Here is an 18,298-nt window from a genome sequence, read left to right on the forward strand (position 1 = left end):
TGTGAACAGACACCATGGCTATGGCAGCTCTTATACAGGAAACATTTAATTGGGGGTTGGCTTGCAGTTCAGAGATTCAGTCCATTATTGTCATGGCAGGAAGCATGGTAGAGTTCAGATAGACATGGTACTGGAGGGGCTGAGAGTTTTGCATCTGGATTTTCAGACAGCAGGAAGGGAGAGAGAGCCACTGGGCCTAACCTGAGCTTCTGGAACCTCAGTGACATGCTTCCTCCAACAAGGCGCTCACCTCCTAATGGTGTCACTGCCTATGAGCCCCTGGGGGCCACTTTCCATTCAAACCACCATGTTCCACTCTCTGGCCCCCATAGGTTTGTGACTGTATCATAATGCAGAAATGATTCAGTCCAACTTCAAAAGTCCCCATAGTCTATCACAGTCTCAACTCTGTTTAAAAGTCCAAGGTCCAAGATCTCTTCTGAGACTCATTGTCTTAACTGTAATCTCCTGTAAGATCAAAACAGAAAAGCAGATCACATACTTCCAACATACAACAGCACAGGTTATACATTAGTGTTCCAAAGGGAGAGGAAGGGAACATAGTGACGAACTATTCAAACCACAAGAGGCAATAAATAATTTTAGAGTTTAGTCTAGGCCCCCTGGCCAGGTGTTTGGCCTTGTCTCTGAGATTCCGTAGCAGGGGAGGGTGGCCAAGGTCACCGAAGCTTGCATTTCTCCAGAACCAATTTGGAGGACAGTCAGATTGAAAGTTAACTCCGAACAAATAAACCATTAGCAGTGCATGCTTGCAAGCTGCTGACAGCATACACTCATACACCCTAGAGAATGGGGTGCAAATGTGGTCTTGTAAGTTATATTTATGACTACAAAATGAAACACAAATGTACCGTATTTGTCCCCTGTGAGCATCTCCTGGAACAAAAGCAGTAAAAAGATTAAATTGGAGTCACTTATGCCTATTCCTATGGGAGAGACTTAGCACAGGTCAAGGCAGGGACACTTCTGAGCATGCACAAACCATGCCTTGCATGGACAAAATGGTGCACAGGAACTTCTGGACAGAGAGTGCCAGTATAATGAGACTGTAGCAGGCAAAGTGCGAGTCAGGCAGAAGAGTAAGTCAGAGTGGCTTGACAATTTTGATGGCTTTGTTATGGTTTTCTCTGCAGGGCCTTATCTGAAACAAATGACAACTTGATGGGACATTAATAGTTATTTAACGAGATAGGAGCAGATGCACAGCCCTAAGATCTCTTACCTAACAGTTAACAATTGTTTGTTTGTTTATTTATTTATTTAGCTATCTATCACAACAACTGTTTCTTGAATCAACCCTCTTCTAGAAATAATCACAAATAATAACCACCATTTGTATATATGAAAATAAAAGTCCTTCCACACTGCTCACTAAGATCCTCCCCCCAACCCCACAGTTGGTCCGGAAAGCCGTGGAGAAATTATGATGACGGATCTCGAAAAGAAAGATGAGACTCAGCTGGACCAGCAGATGAACCAGCAACAAGTTTTGCCTGTCCACCCGAAGGCCAGCAATGAACTGTCTGGGAAACAACTGGTCCTAAGGCGAGGGCTCCTGCTCCTCGGAGTCGTTGCAGTCTTGGTGGGGGGGATTTTAGTGAGAGTGTATGTCAGAGTTGAGTGACGTGGAAGAACAAGAGATCAAGCCACATAGTTGCTCCCCGGTTTATGAGATTAACACCTGACTGGTCTATCACACACTGAAAATATGACATCAGGATGGGGGAATTGCTGTGACCAACAAACACATGCTTAGTGTGTTCAGGGCCCTCTAACAAGTAAGCTTTCTCTCTCTCTTTTTCTCTAATACACACAGACCTGCATAGAGAAAAAGAGAGACAGAGAGACTGAGAGTCACAGACACATACCACACAGATGGAGAATCACAAACACATGACACACACACACAGACAGAGAGATGGAGAGTCACAGACAACAGAGAGAGACAGAGAGTTGGAGAGTCTCTCTTTCTCACACAGAGAGTCACAGACACAACACACACAGAGATGGAGAGACAGAGAGTCACAGATAGACAGCACACACACAGCACACACACAGACAGAGAGACAGAGAGTCACAGACACACAACACACACACACAGCACATACACACAGACAGAGAAATGGAGAGTCACAGACATATAACACACCGAGATGGAGAGATGGAGAGTCTGTCTCTCCACACACAGAGAGATAGCCACAGACATACAACACACACACACACAAAACACACACACAGAGACAGAGAGTCACAGACACACAACACACACACAGACAGACAGATGGAGAGTCTCTCTCACACATATACACATATACACACATACACACATACACACACACATGGAGAGAGAAAGGGGGACATGCACTGTGAGTGGACAATGTATGTAATACACTTAACCTACCAAGCACCAGTGTGAAAATTCTGTACGAGCTAGAATGTTGATTTTTTTCACCCCTGAGGCTGCAGGACCACCTGGGGGGCTGTAGCGCGCTGTCACTGTCCCACATCTCTAAAGGATGGTGTCATACTTTGTGAACCCAGGAAAAGATCCCAGTTCAAAATAGTCTCTGGTAAACGCGTGCCACTTTTGCACCAATGTAAAGTTGAGCCCTTGGAAAGTGAAAGTCTGGGACCACATGCGACTTTGAATTTACAGACAATGCATAGACCTGGCAGTGGTCAGTCATTTGAGCTAGCATGATTCAAATGTGCTCGTGGGTTTTATGAACTGAGAATTCAAGATGTTTTTCTAATAAAGACTAAGGTGAACACCATATTGTGGCCTAAGACAATATGGGGAAGATGATGGTGAAATATTAGTCCATCCACCACTATAAAGTGTGGACTTCCTATTTCTTCTGCCTATTGATGTCTAAGACAGAAACCTATGTTTGAACTCCTACATTCTTACCATGTGACTTCTATTAAATACATTTTATGTCTCTGGGTTGTAGATTATTATTTTGTGAGCAAATATCATCAGAGCAAACTCAGATCTCCTGCCAGGGTGTAGTCAGGGAGGTCTCTGGAGCTGCAGAGCAGTGAAGAAAATTCCCGGTGGTGGCCAGAGGATGGAGCGTTAACAAATAAGCCCAACTCTTTTAGCCTCTAAAGGGTTAAGGACACACTGATAACTTCGCAAACTTTCAAAGATCAAAAAATGAACAAAATTAGGAAATGCACCTATGGTGAGGAAAACCGGTTCAATTTATTCGGGTTTTTTTTTTTTTTTTTTGTGATTGGGGTTGGAACTCGGGGTCCTCTATAGGCAAGCGTTCCTCACGGAGGTACTCAGCCCTTCATCGGTTGGATTTAGTTGGACCACCTAAAGCATCCCTCAGAGATTTTTGGGGGGGGGGTTGGTTTTTTTGAGACAGGGTTTCTCTGTGTAACAGCCCTAGCTGATCTGGAACCAACTCTTAAAGACAAGACTGGGCTCGAAATCATAGAGATCTGCCTGCATCTGTCTCCCTGAGTGCTGGGATTAAAGTCGTGCGCCGCCACCACCCTGTGAGATTCATTCTTGCTGGGTAAATAAGATTACATTTTCCAGCCACCCAGGTCGAAGCTTGCCCTGCACCCTGCGTTCGGTGACGGTTGAACTTGGACGCGTCGCCCGGGGCGGGGTGGCGCGTGGGGCGGGTCCCGCGCGGCTGACCTGGCCCCGCAGTGGCCACTCCGCCCTTGGCTCCACGTGCTGGTCCCGCCTGCATCAGAACCTGCAACATGGAGCCCGCCGAGGACAGCTTGGGCACGGCCATCCGGCTTCCGGAGCCACCCGACGTCCCGCAGTGGCGCAGCCCCTGGGGCCCGCGGGGAGCGCTGTCCCCCGACGTGCGGCGGGAGGCGGCTGCGCTGGCGGCGCTTGCGGGCCCGGTGGTGAGTCGGACCCCGAGCTGCAGGCGCGGGGTGGCCCCAGGAGGGCCGAGGGTGACCGCCTTTCTGCTCCTCGCAGTTCCTGGCGCAGCTGATGATCTTTCTCATCAGCATCGTCAGTTCCATCTTCTGCGGACACCTGGGCAAAGTCGAGCTGGACGCCGTGACACTCGCTGTTTCCGTAGGTGTTATTAACTTTGTTTGGGCTGATGACGTGGGTAAAGCCTCCGGAGTAAAGCTTTAACGTGTTTTTATTTGTGTTTTTATTTGTTTGCTGGAGATGAACGCAGGGCTGTGTGTGTGTATGTGCGAGTGCGCGCGTGCTCGGCACACCTCCAACCTCAAGCCTCAGAATTAGAAGTGCAGGGACTGGGTCTGACCCACCATTACCATGATGATCTTCCGATTTGGGAAGAGAATCTGAGCAGATCTCACAGGCACTGTGGAAGGAGTGTCCCAAGCAGAGGCATGGTGCACAGCTACCCTAGAAGAATGCCACACCCTCCCCCGCCTTCTGAAACCAAACCACCAAAGCTATTAGTTCATTAAGATTCCACTATTTGTCTTGTAATGTGTCTTTCTTAGCATCACACGTCCTTAGAAGTCTTTCTCCATCTGATAAGGGAAGGAAAAGCTGCTTTGCTCCCATTTGGTCTGCTCTTTCAGATGTCAGGAAAAGTCCTCCTGGTGATGGAAAACTGGGTCCTCCCCTATTTCAGAAAACGTTCCTTCTACCACCCCCCACCCCCACCCCTCAGGATGTTGGAATGCAACAATGGAGGCCTGCAGTTTCTCTGTGAGCATCATGGCAGAGGACCTGGCTATGAAGAGTCTCTGTATAGGTCTATTACTGTATTGGCAGAATCAATGCTCTGTCTGTCTGTCTGTCTGTCTGTCTGTCTGTCTGTCTCTCTCTCTCTCTCTCTCTCTCTCTCTCTGTGTGTGTGTGTGTGTCTGTGTGTGTGTCCCCAGTGTCTTCTCCAGGGAAGATGAGCTTGCCACTGAGAAGCACTGGACAATGTCGACAGTGTCCTGGTCATTTAGTGTGAACAGTGTTGACAGGTGACCTTTAGAGACCTGGTGTTTTCCCAGCCAGGAAGCTCCGTTTTGGGCATCCCATCCCATCCTGTGCTTTTTCCTCGTATCCAGTCAGCCACCTCAATCCCTGCAGCCTCTTTTCTCTCCCACCCTTTGGTGTTTCGGGGTGTGGCTTGACCACTCTCATCTACCTCACTGACTCCAACTCTCCTGCAGTCTCCTTCCAGTAGGAAAGAATGCTTGGCCTCACATTTCTGGGTTCTCCTCAGCCCCTTGCCCTCCAGCCCTGTCAGGTCCTCACCCATCCTGCCTGCTCTTGACCTAGGGAGTCCTTCTACCAGGAGGCCTTAACCTTCGACTGCTTCTGAGACCCTGCTGGGTTCCTGGCCCAACACTAAGCTGGGAGCTCACCCTCCTCTCCTTCCTCTTTCCCATCCTTTGGGATCCAGCATGCACCTTCCACCACACTCTGGAACCTTGCTTTCTCCTCCAAGCCCGTCTTCTGCTCATCCCCACTCTTGGCAGTAAACACGTCCCGGGGTTTCTGTGAACATATCCCACCACCTCTGCCTTCTCTCCCCTTACTCTCTTCACCAGAGTCTGCACTCAGTCTTGCCTCCTGCAGTCAGATCTCCCCTCTCCCACTGACTGCCAATTCACCTGTACTGGGCGGTTTTGTGTGTCAGCTTGACACCACCTGGAGTCGTCAAAGAAAGGGCCCTCAGCTGAGGAGATGCCTCCTTGAGATCTAGCCGTAAGGCATTTTCTCATTTAGTGATCAAAGGTGGATGGTGCCATCCTTGGGCTCTATAAGAAAGTGGGCTGAGCAAAGCCAGGGAAGTAAGTCAGTAAGCAGAGCCCCTCTGTGGTCTCTACATCAGCTCCTGCTTCCGGGATCCTGCCCTGTTTTGAGTTCCTGTTCTGCCTTCCTTTGGTGATGAGCAGCAATGTGGAAGTGTAATCCTAACAAATCCTTTCCTCCCCGACTTGCTCCTTGGCCATGGTGTTTGGTCGCAGCAATAGTAACCCTAACTAAGACATCACTGACTCTGCCCATGGCTGTCAGGAGAGTTCACCTTTGTGCTCACCACCATGTCCTCCCCCCTCTGGCCGTCCTTCAGGCTGCCACTCCTAGGAACTGCCCACAGTGTCTCAGCACGCCCTTGGCTTGACTACGGCCTCTGATAGTTGCCCTTTTTAAAATTTCTCTGCTTCCCACTTTCTATTTCATTTAAATCAGTTGGTAGCTAATGCCACAGTGAGCAGTCAAATCCCGGACCTGGCACATGCCAGGCAAGCACTCCACCACGGAGCTGTACCCCCAGCCCTCTTCTTTCTCTTCTAAATGCCCTCTGTGTCTCTCAAGTCAGTGCCTCCATCCTTGACAAGGGCTTCCAGTTCTTGTGATGGTTTGCAAAGGGGACCTGCTGGAGACCAGAGGTGAAGCCAAACCAGAACTTGCTGCAGCCGCATCTCCCAGGTTACTGGGAGTTTTCTATTCTGTCTTTGTAGGGGAAAGGATTAAACCCTGAGCCTTACACTTGCACCGTCAGGCCCCTCACCTTACTCCCTCTCCATCCATCAGCTGCCTATGTTTCTTAGAGCCACCCCACCCCATTTCTTCTGCATCCCATATTACTCTCCTGTGAAGGCTTCAGTTTTTCTGCCTCCTGAGGCTTGGGGGTGTGTGTCCTGAGAGCCTTTCTGGTATCCCCAGGAAGACTGAGGTCTTGGCTATGGTCACTAGAGCCTTGCATTCTTTTCTTGGAGGAGCGAGTGTGAGTCCTGCCACAGGTCTGGCTCAACTAAATGTTTTGGAGTCCTGCAGCTTTGCTGTCCTGCCTGCACTCACCAGGCATCCCCTTCTTGTCTCTTCCTGCTGTCCCCCAGCCTCATCTGGCTGGACATTTTCATCCCCTGCTTTGGTGAGGCTTTCAAGCCTTAAAGTTTTGTGTCTGCATCGCATCATGAGGCTTTTTGTTATTTTCCTTGTTTCATTAAAATTATTTTAAGATGTATCTTTTGGGTGAAAACAAACTAAAATAGTGTGTGTGTGTGTGTGTGTGTGTGTGTGTGTGTGTGTTGCTGTTGTTTTTGGGCAGTTTCCTTTCCTCTCCCTGTTGATAACTCCAGAGTTTTTGGTGTAAAAACAACAGGATCAAGCACAGCCCACAGTGAGATGGGAGGCTTGGCGGTGGCCGTGGGAGGGCTGGTGTGTTCCACAGCAGGGCTTTCTGCAGATAAGGTCCTGAGGAGGGAGAGCCACTGTCAGTCCTTTGTAAATGGGTCAAGGAGATGTGTTCCTTTCAATGGATGCCAACTTGTAACTAACTGTTGGGAAGATGGGGGACTCAATGGCACCACGATCAGATATGTTAACTTTTATACATTTCATTTTTGAGACAGGCTCTTGCTCAGTAATCCAGGTTGGCCTTGAACTCTCAATATTTTTACCTCCATCGAAATTACAGGCCTAGTAATTTTTGTCTCATCTTTTATTATAATGTTATCCATGGTAAGAGAGAGCTCTAACTTAGCTCAGTCTGGTAGAAACTTGAACAAACGTGAGCTAAAAAGGGTGACTCGCATTCTAAGCCAGCAAAGGCAGTTAGTGTACCACAATAACAGCAGCAACAACAGCAACAACAAAACCAAACACAACAGAACAAAGACCCTCTCGTGTGTGACTTTAAAAAAACAAACAGAATATTTTATAAAGTGAGGTACCCCCCCCCCTTGCTTTTCCTTGATTGGTTCGTAGTAGTGTGTACCTTGCATCTGGGTCCTCGTTGTGCCCTGAGGCCCTGGGTTCCATGTCTGGTAGGATAATTTTAGGGCACTCCACATGTGACCTGCTATTGACCTCTTGGGGCTAGGGAGTGTAGATTCCCAGATGTCTTGGTCCATTACTACAATCTCAAAGTATTGGGTCCTGCATAGAGAAAAGGTTTCTTTAGCTCACACTTCAGGACATTAGGAGTGCGGCACCAGCTTCTGCTGAACCCTGCTGGGGGCCTCTTTGCTCCATCATCACATGCAGACGGTGTCATGGCTCATGAGAGGAGCAAGCAGTCACAGGGCAGGAAGCAAGAGCGATTCTGGTACCTGGCTGGCTCTCCTTACAATTCATTCTCCCAGGAACAAATTAGGTCCCAGGAGAACTTTATTTATTTATTTCTGAGATGGTCTCATTGAAGCCCAGCCTAACCTCAAATTTGCTATGCAGTAAAGGGTAGCCCCGAGCCTCTGCTCCTCCTGCCTCCACCTCTCGAGGGCGGGGGTTACAGGCACATGTTAGCATGCCCAGCTCATGAAGTGCTAGATTTTACATTCTAGGATAACACTCTATGTAGTGAGGAGGCCACTAGTTAGGTCCCAGCCACTGAGCCCCGAAATAATCACACAAAAACTGTATTATTTAAATCACTGCTTGGCTCATTAGCTCTAGCTTCTTATTGGCTAACCCTTATATCTTAATTTAACCCATTTTTATTAATCTGTGCATCACCACGAGGTTGTGGCCTACCAGCAAAGTTTTAGCACGTCTGTCTCTGGTGGCAGCTCCATGGTTTCTCCCTGACTCTGCCTCCTTTCTTCCAGCATTCAGTTTAGTTTTCCCCATCTTGCTCTGTTTCTCTATAGCTCTACTATAGGTCCAAAGCAGTTTATTTATTAACCAATGAAATCCACAGCATATAGAAGAGAATCCCACATTAATTCTGTCTACTGAGCTACATCTTCTGCCCCCTGTGAGAACTGTATTAGCCCCCTCTGAGGCTGGCATCCCAGTGACTTATTCACCCTCCATTAAATGCCATTTCTTGAAGGCCCCACTACCTCCCAAGTACATCATACAAAGGACCAAACTTTCAGCACATACACCATTGAGGACCACATTTCATTGGGTCTTGGTAAGCAAAGCGGTTAATTTTCCTGACGTTGACATCAGCTGCTACATGTGAGAACCAGGATGAAGAAGTGTACTGCACTTTCCTCTCTTCTCTGCTGGCCTGAACAACAGCACTCTCAGCCCCACCCCTCAACCTAAGGGCTAATCTCTGGGTAGTGGGGAGAGGATGAGATCTGCTTGAGAGGGTGGCATAAACCCAATCCTTACCAGACTTCTAAAGCCTTTGGTCTGCAGTCAGACTTCCCAGCTTTGGGTCACACCAAGTCACCTAGTTTACTATATAGTAGATATATAGTAAGTTTTCTGTTGCCCAGGCTACACCTAAAACGGGAAACTATAACGCTATGTACATGTGACTTAGGACAATGCTTGGCACACAGTATATGTTCAATAAACACTGGGTGTTCTCTCTGTGTGTGTGCACATGTTTGTAGGTGCAGCACCCCTGCATGTGCATTCGGAGTACAGAGGAGAAGGTGGGTGATCTGCTTGCTCCCTCTCCCTTACTCTTTTGAGGCAGAGTTTCTTACCAAGACTGGAGAATTATTTCAGCTGGGCTGGAGGGTCGGTGAGCTCCAGGGTCTGCTTGTCTCCATAGCACCCCTGCCTCACACACCAAGTCCTGGAGCTGCAGGTGCATGCAGCTTTTACAGGGGTCCTGGGGATCCAGATCCCAGTTCTCATGCTCACATAGCAAGCACTACTACCACTGAGCTCTCTGCCAAGTCTGGATTTTTAAATAGGTACTTTTCTTTCTTCTGCATGTGTGCGTGCGCTCATTCAACACCCTAACCCTGTTACTTTTGCATGCATATCCTCTGGCAGATGAGGTACATGGCCTTAGACAATAGAAAATCTTTCTGTCTATTTTTTAAAGGTGGGTGGTTTGGGTGAGACTGGTCTTGAGCTCCAGTGATTCTTCCGCCTCCATTCTCCGAGGTGTGGGGACCACAGGACATGCCACGGTGCCTGGCTTTACTTTCCTAACACAGATGCTCTTACATGCTATATTAAGAAAACCTAGGCTTGCTGGGTACAGTGATACTCACCTTTAATCCCAACACTTGTTCGTAAGAGGCAGGAAGATCTCTGTGAGTTTGAGGCTAGCCTGGTCTACAGAGGGAGTTCCAAGCCAGCCAGGGCTACATAGAGAAACCCTGTCTCAAAAGGACAACAAAAGTAGTCTTTAAGCTCCCCTGGTTGGCCTAGGGTGGCTGTGGCCCTTGGTTAGAAAAGGCATTTTTGTTTGATAAGCCTCAAGGATCCATGTGGCCATCTGAACCCCAGGAGCCTGGGTATTCGTGTGGGCGTGCATGCTCTCTGAAAATGAGCTGTTGAGCTGGGTGCAGTGGTTCAGGCCTTTAATCCCAGCACTTGGGAGGCAGAAGCAGGCAGATATCAGTGAGTTCAATATCAACATGATGTATGTAGTGAACTTCAGGACAGGGAGAGTTACATGGCGAGACCCTGAGGATGGGGTGGGGTGTGGGGAACAACAGCAACAATAAAAAAGCAAAAACAAAAACCAACTAAGTAAAAAAAGGCTACACAAGGTAGGTGGCATACGCCTTTAATTCCAACACCGAGGAGACAGAGGTAGGTGGATCTCTGTGGGTTCAAGGGCAACCTGGTCTACGCGGAGAGTTCTAGGACAGCCAGAGCTAAATAAGGAGACCTTGTCTTATAAAACCAAAAGGAGTTGCGGAGGCCCCTTGACTCTCTGCAGCCCCTGTCTGCTGCACTCGGCCTGCTTCTTTCCCTGCAGGTTGTGAATGTCACCGGGATTTCAGTCGGAACTGGCTTGGCCTCAGCTTGTGACACACTGATGTCCCAGGTGAGAACCTCGTTGCTCACATGGATTCTTGGCAGTTGCCTAGGGAACCTCACGCTGGGATTTGGCAGCCCTTTGTGTATGTACTGCACAGTTAGATTTACTAAATCATGTGACCAACAGCTAACTCAGCTGTGACTCTCATGAGGCTTCGTTTGTGACGAAGTGGTGGCACATGCCTTTAGTCCCAGCACTCGGGAGGCAGAGGCAGGCGGATCTCTGTGAGTTCGAGGCCAGCCTGGTCTACAAGAGCTAGTTCCAGGACAGGCTCCAAAACCACAGAGAAACCCTGTCTCAAAAAACAAAACAAAACGAAAAAATTAAGTGGTCTTTGCACTCCAGGTCCTCACCCAGCACTGGGCTCCGTCCCCATCACTGCCCTTTCTGTCACTGCTCCTTCCACTGGGCTTAGCCTTTGCTGGGTCTCCTTGGGGCTTCTCCAATAAAATCGTCAAGTGAACACAAAGCCACCCTTAACTACTGGGCAACCTCAGCGCAGCGGGTCTATTACTTTCTCCACACCCCTATTCTGTGCCTGTCTCCTTCCCAAAGCTTCATTCTGCTCCTCCATGCTCCTTGTGAACAGCCCCAGTTCCCAAGAGCAGGGAACAATTGTCCTAGAGCATATACAACCACAGTGGCAGTTGGCTGTCAGGGACCTGGCAGCTGTCCCCTGCATCTCCCCCATCACCTTCCTCCTGCCCGGTCCCTTGGGCAGTGCTGCAGGGAACATGGTTGTCAGAGCTGCTGGACCTGCTGGAAGTGGGAGGCCGCGGTCCCCATGTTTGCTGAAACATTGTTTTTCCAAGTCCTTTGGAGGCAGGAACCTGAGGCGCGTGGGGGTCATACTCCAAAGGGGCATCCTCATCTTGTTGCTCTGCTGCTTCCCCTGCTGGGCCATCTTCCTCAACACGGAGCACCTGCTCCTGCTCCTGAGGCAGAACCCGGAAGTCGCCAGGTGAGCACTGACTCAGAGTCCCTGGTCAGCAGGAAGCGGCCGACATTCTCAGCTCATTCGCTGGTTGTGAGCACTTGGAACCAGAAGCTGTGGCTGTGGCCACAGAGTAACACACAGGGCCAAGGCAGCACACACTGATGCACTGGGCGGTCCTTCATGTCCATCAGTTTTTTCCCATAGGGAGTCCAACACACAGCTGTCTTCACTGTTGTGTTTTATCAAATTTAACAGTCTAGTGGGGTCGCTATCCTGGGCTTGGTTCTTTTCCAAAGGTTTCTGCATCACATTGTGCTCAACTTGTAACAAGTTTTCCTGCCAGGTCATCCCCTGCTCAACCTTCTCCACACTGAAAAGTGTCTGCCCCCCTTCCCCCAACTTAATGACCCACTCTGCAGCCTTTGGATGCTGCTGGTGCAGAGTACAGAAAACTGCTTTGACCTGGTGTCTTCCAAACAAGTGTTTAGTTTTAATTTTTAGAAGATTACCCCTGAGCTGGACCTGAAGGTAGAGTGACCAGAAACCTCTTCACTGTTGCCTGAAAGCTGTCTTTTTTGTTCTAGGCTAGCCCAGGTTTATGTGATGATTTGCATCCCTGCTCTTCCTGTAAGTTTCCCAACTGCTGTGCTTCTTTATTAGTGTGTAATCATAGAAATACTAATAACAATAATATTAATTAAGTGATGAGTTCCACTGGGACATTTTCATACATGTGCACAATGTACTTTGATCATACACATTTTCCTTTTCCCTTCTCTACCTGGTTCCCGTGATCCTTTTCAGCTTCCCCTGTTCTAACCCCCGCTTCTCAAGTCACATATGAGAGAAAGTAGGTAATAATTGTCCTTCAGAGTCTGGCTTTTTACCTAAACGAGGAGCATAAGTTCCGATCATTTTCCTAAAGATGACATGACAGAATAGTAGTCCATTGTCTTATGTGGGCCTCATTTCCTCTATCTATTTGCCCATTTATGGCCACCAAAACTAAAATTCCATAAAGTGTGATGGCTAATCTCAATGGTTAACTTGATGTGATCTAGAATTGCTTGGGAGACCAGCCTCAGTAATACCTTTGGGGGATCATCTTTATGAGGTTGATTTGAAAGGCCCATCCTCTGTGGGCAGCACCAGGCCTATTCACTATGGGTGGCACCATTCCTTTTCTGGGTTCTCGGACTGCACACAAGGAGAAAGCCAGTTAAGCACAAGCATGCATCTCTCAATGTGTCTTGACTGTGGATGTGACATGACCAGCAGCCTCAGGCTCCTGTAACCAAGGACTTCTGCCGTGATGGACTGTGCTCTTGAATCGTGAGCCAAATGAACCCTTTCAGCTGGGCAGTGGTGGCGCACACCTATAATCCCAGCACTTAGGAGGCAGAGATGGGAGGATCTCTGTGAATTCAAGGCCAGCCTGGTCTACAGGGCAAGTTTCAGGACAGCCAGGATGACACAGAGAAACCTGTCTCAAAAAACCAACCAACCAATCAACCAACCAACAAACAAAACCCCTTCCTCTTACATTATCTTTAATTACATTTTAAAAATTTTGTCCCAGTGGGGTTCAGGTCCCAAAGAAGAGGTGTGGAGTTGGTGAGGGAAGGAGACTGACTTGATCTGAGGGTGAATCAGGATGGCTGCCCATTTATTGAAAATAGGCCACACCTTATATACTCTCTAATTGCACTGTAGTTTAACCACAAGCAGTACTGAAAGCAGACTTCATGATTCCAGGATGAAAGCCGTCATAAGCGTCATTACAGCATTTCCCTTGAAGCAAAAAAACTAAGTTTAGCAAGAATCTAAATGTCTATTGTCCTCTAAGACTCAGAACCCCACCAGGTGCCTTCTTACACTTCCTCCTGTAAGGTCCCAGCCTCTGTGGTCAGAAGGTGCCAGTCCCGAGAAACCAACTCATTCTTCCAGGGGCAGGACCTAGTGTTTGTACCATGCAGCACAGCAGGCATTGAGCTGTTTCCTAACTGCATTCCTTTGGAGAGGGAGTGAAGTGTCCCGCTGATGCCATCAAAAAGTAGCCATGGAACTCCTGGGCAGGGCGACGCTGTCTGCGACCTGCATCCAGAAGGCTGAGGTTGAAGGATACAACATTTTGAGCCAGGCTGAGCTACATAGAAGACAGTTTTAAAAAAGAGGATCCACAGCATAAGGAATCAGCAACAGCAGTGTTGCTGTGACAAATAAGAGGGATTGGAAGGCATGAGAAACCACACCCTGAGCTGCTTTACGGCTCCCCAGCACCCGAGTAGCCCTGACCCAGCCGGGGCTCCTCATCATGGCATGGCACACGTGTGGAGACCAGAGGATGACATGTCCCAATCAGTATCTCCTTCCCCCGTGTGGGTCCTGGGGAGCCTGGCACCCAGATCCTTGTACACAGTATCCCTGAGGATCATGCTCACACCCAAGCCCTTACACTAGGGCACTGGGACTGAGCTTCCCGTCTTCTGGGGGCCCAGCCTGGCTTCACAGCTGCAGTTGGGAGGCTTCTAGCCAAAGATGGCTACAGGCCATGGCTTCTGCCTCACCCCCTCTTCAGACAGTCAAAGTTGGTGGGGCATTTGCTTCAGCCACTTAGAATCCACTCTTCTCTGCTCTTCAGGAAGTGAATCTTTCAGTCACTCATTCTGGTATTTGTTTAGGGTGAATTTGGTTTTCTGAATTTTGATGTCCAAGAATCAGAAAGAGAATATTCTTAAAAAAAAAAAAAAACAGAGTAGGGCTGAGAGATGGCTCAGTGTGCTTTTTCAGAGGTCCTGAGTTCAATTCCCAACAACCACATGGTGGCTCACAACCATCTGTATTGAGATCTGGTACCCTCTTCTGGCCTGCAGGCAGACCACTGTATACATAGTAAATAAATAGATCTTAACCCACCTGCCCCCACAAAAAACCAGAGTAGACAACGATAGCATAGAAGACCCAGAAATATTTTTGTGCAAAGCCTTTTGATCCTTGACAAGGGTGTCAGAACTCACACTGGATGAAGGGTGGCCTCTCTGGTGAGTGGTCCGAGAAAGGCAACTCTCCACATGTAGAGGAATCAAATAGATCCGTATCTCTCATCCAGCACTGAAATCGGTTCGGGAACTGAGTGCACGAGGAAGACACTGCAAGCCAGCACAGGTAAGGGCTCTCTAAACAGCAGACAAGAGCAAAGGAAAGAACCCCAAGGCTCAACAAACGGGACAAGTGAAATTTCAAAGCCTCCAATCCGCAGTGGAAATAGTCATCAGTGGCAGCCCACAGACGGGGAGCAAGTTCTGGCCAATCGCACATCCAACATTCAAATATCTCTCACATCAAAATGGGCTAGTGGACTAAATAAAGGAAGAAATAAAAGTAGTCATTATCTTTAGTTATCAGATAAACACAAATTAAAACTGCCTTGGCATTTTATGTGAACGCAGCGAGACTAGATTTCATCAAAAAACCTAATGACAACAAATGCTGGTGAGGATGTGGGAGCATAAACCGGCCTGGTTGCCATGGAGATCAGCAGGGAAGCTCCTCAAAAAGCTAAAACTGTATTTACTCCAAGATCCCACTCTACCACTGTGGTTATATAACTGAAGGACACCAGCATGTAACAGGCATGCTTGTATATCTATACTTCATTGCTGCCAAGATATGAAACGAGCCTGAATTTCCATCAACAAATGAGTGGATAAAAAGGTATACATGTACACAGTGGAATTTCATTTAACTATGAAGAAAAGTGGAATTATGGGATAGAGGAGATGAGCACTTGCTGCTAATCCTGAACTGAGTGCAATACCCAGAGACTCAGGATGGAAGAGAACCAACTCCTGCCAAGTGTTCTCGGATTTCTACCTGTGTGCTCTGGCACAAGCACGCACGCACACACACACACACACACACACAAATAAAACAGATAAATATAAAAAGGAAACGAAAATGAATAGAACTGGAGACCATTTATTAAGTGAAGTAGCTACCAGACTCAGAGAAACAAATATTGCATCTTTTTTCTCTTTTGCAGAATGTAGATTTACAACTGTGTTTGTGTGTGTATATATGTGTGTATATACATGTGTGTGTTGTGTGTGTGTGTGTATGACACAGAGGTAGAAAGGGCACCATGAGAGCGAGGAGAGAAAGACAGGGAGGTGGAATGCATACCATCAAGACAGAAGATGAATCTGTGGGAGGAAGGGGAGCAGGGCTGGATGAGGGAATAAGAATGAAGTGCATTGATATGTATAGGGAATGCCAAGTGAAGCCCATTCTCTTTTTGGACAGCATACAGGCCAAAGCCTTAATAAAAAATTTCAGAACTTGACGTGTGTGAAAATGCTGTAATAAAATCCACTATTGTATAAAATTAACATTCAAGAGAAACTGAGCTGGGGCTTAGTGGCAGACATTTCGCTGAGTGCAAAGCCCTGGGTTTGATCCACAGAAATGTCAAAACAACAGCAAAACCAGGAACAAAGTAAGCTCTCCTGTTTTCTGTTTCATCTTCCAGGCGGCGTTCCTATTCCAGCTGCAGACACGGTATTTGCAGAGTCAGGTATTCTTTTGTGTTTTTACTGCACACTACTGTGGGAAATGTGGAGTCAATGTTTTAAAGGGATTTTCTGTAGTAATTTTCACCTCGTTTCTCTTTATTCATCTCTGATACATTCACATACTTGGGCAACATGAGCCCAACAAGATGGCTGCCGTGTGGACTCGTCTGTTTGATTCCTCTTACTTTTTCTTGGGTCCCTCTGCGGCCTTCACACCTAACCCTTCCCTACTCTTGCAGCTGACTGCTGGCTTTGCATCTGACCTGGGGACCTGGCCCCAGTTTTGATATTGACTGGGAGGGTCTAGGGTTTCTACAGCGACACTTATAAGTGTGGGTAGGACACTGTGTGCTGCACCCAGGGCGGAAGGGAAACTGAAGGAGGAGAGAGCCAGAAGTGGGTGGGTAGAAACTGGTTCCCTCTTTAGTTAGTGTCCTGTCCCTGGCTACCTCCAGGCAGCTTGCTAGCCTTTAACTATAAAGGTCTCGTCCCTAAGCCAGAGGAAATTTCTCTGCTTTGACAGCCATCAATTCTGTTTGATTGCTGGGAGAGGTTTAATGTGAAGAAAGGGTTTATTTGAGTACCGAAGTGGAGGCAGCATAAACGATAGGAATGTGCATTGTCAGGCACGGTGGTTGCACGCCTTTAATTCCAACACTAGGTGTGCTCTGTGAGTTCAAGGCCAGCCTGGTCTTTATAAGGAGCAGCCCCTAGGGATGGACATCCCCCCCCCCCTTGCTCTGAAGCAAGTATTTCTGGCAGCTGTGCTTGTGAGAAGATCCTTGAACCCAGGTCTGGGCCCCAACACCCCCAAAGCCTGTGTGTTCATCCCAAAACCATACCCTTTTCCTTGTTGCTGTGAAGAAACTGGACAGGTTTTTGCAGACATCCACCGCAGGCTTCATCAAGGGAGGGGACTTGTTTGACTGTTGCCGTTCCTGGCTTTTCTACTAGCCTGGGATGACTTCACCGCCACCTATTTAACTATGAGTTCGCTTGACAGCCTAGCCAACTCGCTTTTGAAAATAGTAATGTTTTCCTATTTGTTTGGGAACTTTAGGGCATCATTATGCCGCAAGTTATCGTTGGGATCGCAGCAAATGTTGTCAACGTGGGAATGAATGCCTTCTTGCTGTTCGCTTTGGACCTCGGAGTGGTGTGAGTGGAAACCCGTTCATTCAACAAAGACTGCCCCTTGCCCTAGGGCTGGGGATATGCCAGTGAAGCGGGGAATGTGGACAGGTAAGCAGGCACCTAGCACTGTGAGCTCCGGTGCTCTGCATGGCAGGTAGGCTGGTGAGAGCTGACCCGTGGGCCCACAGGGCAGCAGCTAGCTCATGTTACTGGGATAGCAGGGAGCCTTGGATGGCGATCTGGAGGCTTCTGTGGTTGGAGCGGTATTAGTCCCAATCAGCAAGCTGCTGCCACCTGGAGGCTGAGGTGGGTGACAAGCAGAGGCCTGAAGGGCTTCTCCCAGGGCCTCTGAATTTTAAGTGGCTGAGCCAAATTCCTTCTTGAAGCTTGAAGTGATGAGGGCCCCATAAAGAAATAAATAAGTTAAGGGTACCCCAATAGTGTCCCGATGGCCCTTCCTCACAGAAGAGGATGCTCTAATACCCTAGTCCAGAGCTAACCTGCATATGTGATGAGAGAGTCACCCCAGCAAATGAAGACTGAACTCCAGAATTTGGGCATGCTTCAAGGCACTATGTTCTTTGGCTAGTGGGTCATGACTGTTACCCATATATATGTAACAACAATTAAAGATAAGGAGACCATAAATTTGAACGAGAGCAGGGAGTGGGTGGAGGAAGGCAAGGTAAGGGTGGGAAGCTATACACACACACACACACACACACACACACACACACACATGAAGTTAATATGTTAGGAATTAAAGAGAAAAAAAACAAAAGAGTAGAAAATATGAGTTGTGTCAACTGCTGAATATCTTCGCCCTGATTCTTGGTTTCCATTCACATGTTAATGTGGGCTCTGAATATCAATGAAACCATGGCAGCCCTCATTAAAGAGTAACATGGGCAGGAATGCAGTTTAGGGGGAGAGAGCTTGCCTAGCATGTACAAGGCCTGGTACCCATACTTTTTTTCCTCATG

The 18,298-nt window shown here is 48.0% G+C and overlaps 2 protein-coding genes across 5 annotated transcripts in view; both read left to right on the forward strand.

Moving 5' to 3' along the window:
• Slc47a1 (solute carrier family 47 member 1) overlaps positions 1-2,963 on the forward strand; it is a 34,647-nt gene extending 31,684 nt beyond the window's left edge. The window contains exon 17 of the mRNA XM_048448147.3: positions 1,419-2,963. Within this exon, the coding sequence (XP_048304104.1) occupies positions 1,419-1,645 (227 nt within the window). The 3' untranslated portion in view covers positions 1,646-2,963. The remainder of the gene's footprint in view (positions 1-1,418) is intronic.
• Positions 2,964-3,732: 769 nt separating this feature from the next.
• LOC125409289 (multidrug and toxin extrusion protein 2) overlaps positions 3,733-18,298 on the forward strand; it is a 41,922-nt gene continuing 27,356 nt past the window's right edge. Inside the window, exons 1-7 of one of the 4 annotated variants that reach the window (XM_085695039.2) lie at positions 3,733-3,900; positions 3,977-4,078; positions 10,611-10,679; positions 11,486-11,634; positions 12,195-12,237; positions 16,139-16,183; positions 17,242-17,339. In XM_085695039.2, coding sequence (XP_085551165.2) covers positions 3,748-3,900; positions 3,977-4,078; positions 10,611-10,679; positions 11,486-11,634; positions 12,195-12,237; positions 16,139-16,183; positions 17,242-17,339 — 659 coding nt within the window. In that variant the 5' untranslated portion in view covers positions 3,733-3,747. Of the gene's footprint in view, positions 3,901-3,924; positions 4,079-10,610; positions 10,680-11,394; positions 11,635-12,194; positions 12,238-16,138; positions 16,184-17,241; positions 17,340-18,298 lie in introns of those variants that run through there. The other 3 variants (XM_087910538.1, XM_085695041.2, XM_085695042.2) reach the window with 3 other exon arrangements.

This window comes from Myodes glareolus, chromosome 9 (genome assembly GCF_982192425.1).
Source record: "Myodes glareolus chromosome 9, mMyoGla1.1, whole genome shotgun sequence".
Taxonomy (NCBI): Eukaryota; Metazoa; Chordata; class Mammalia; order Rodentia; family Cricetidae; genus Myodes; species Myodes glareolus.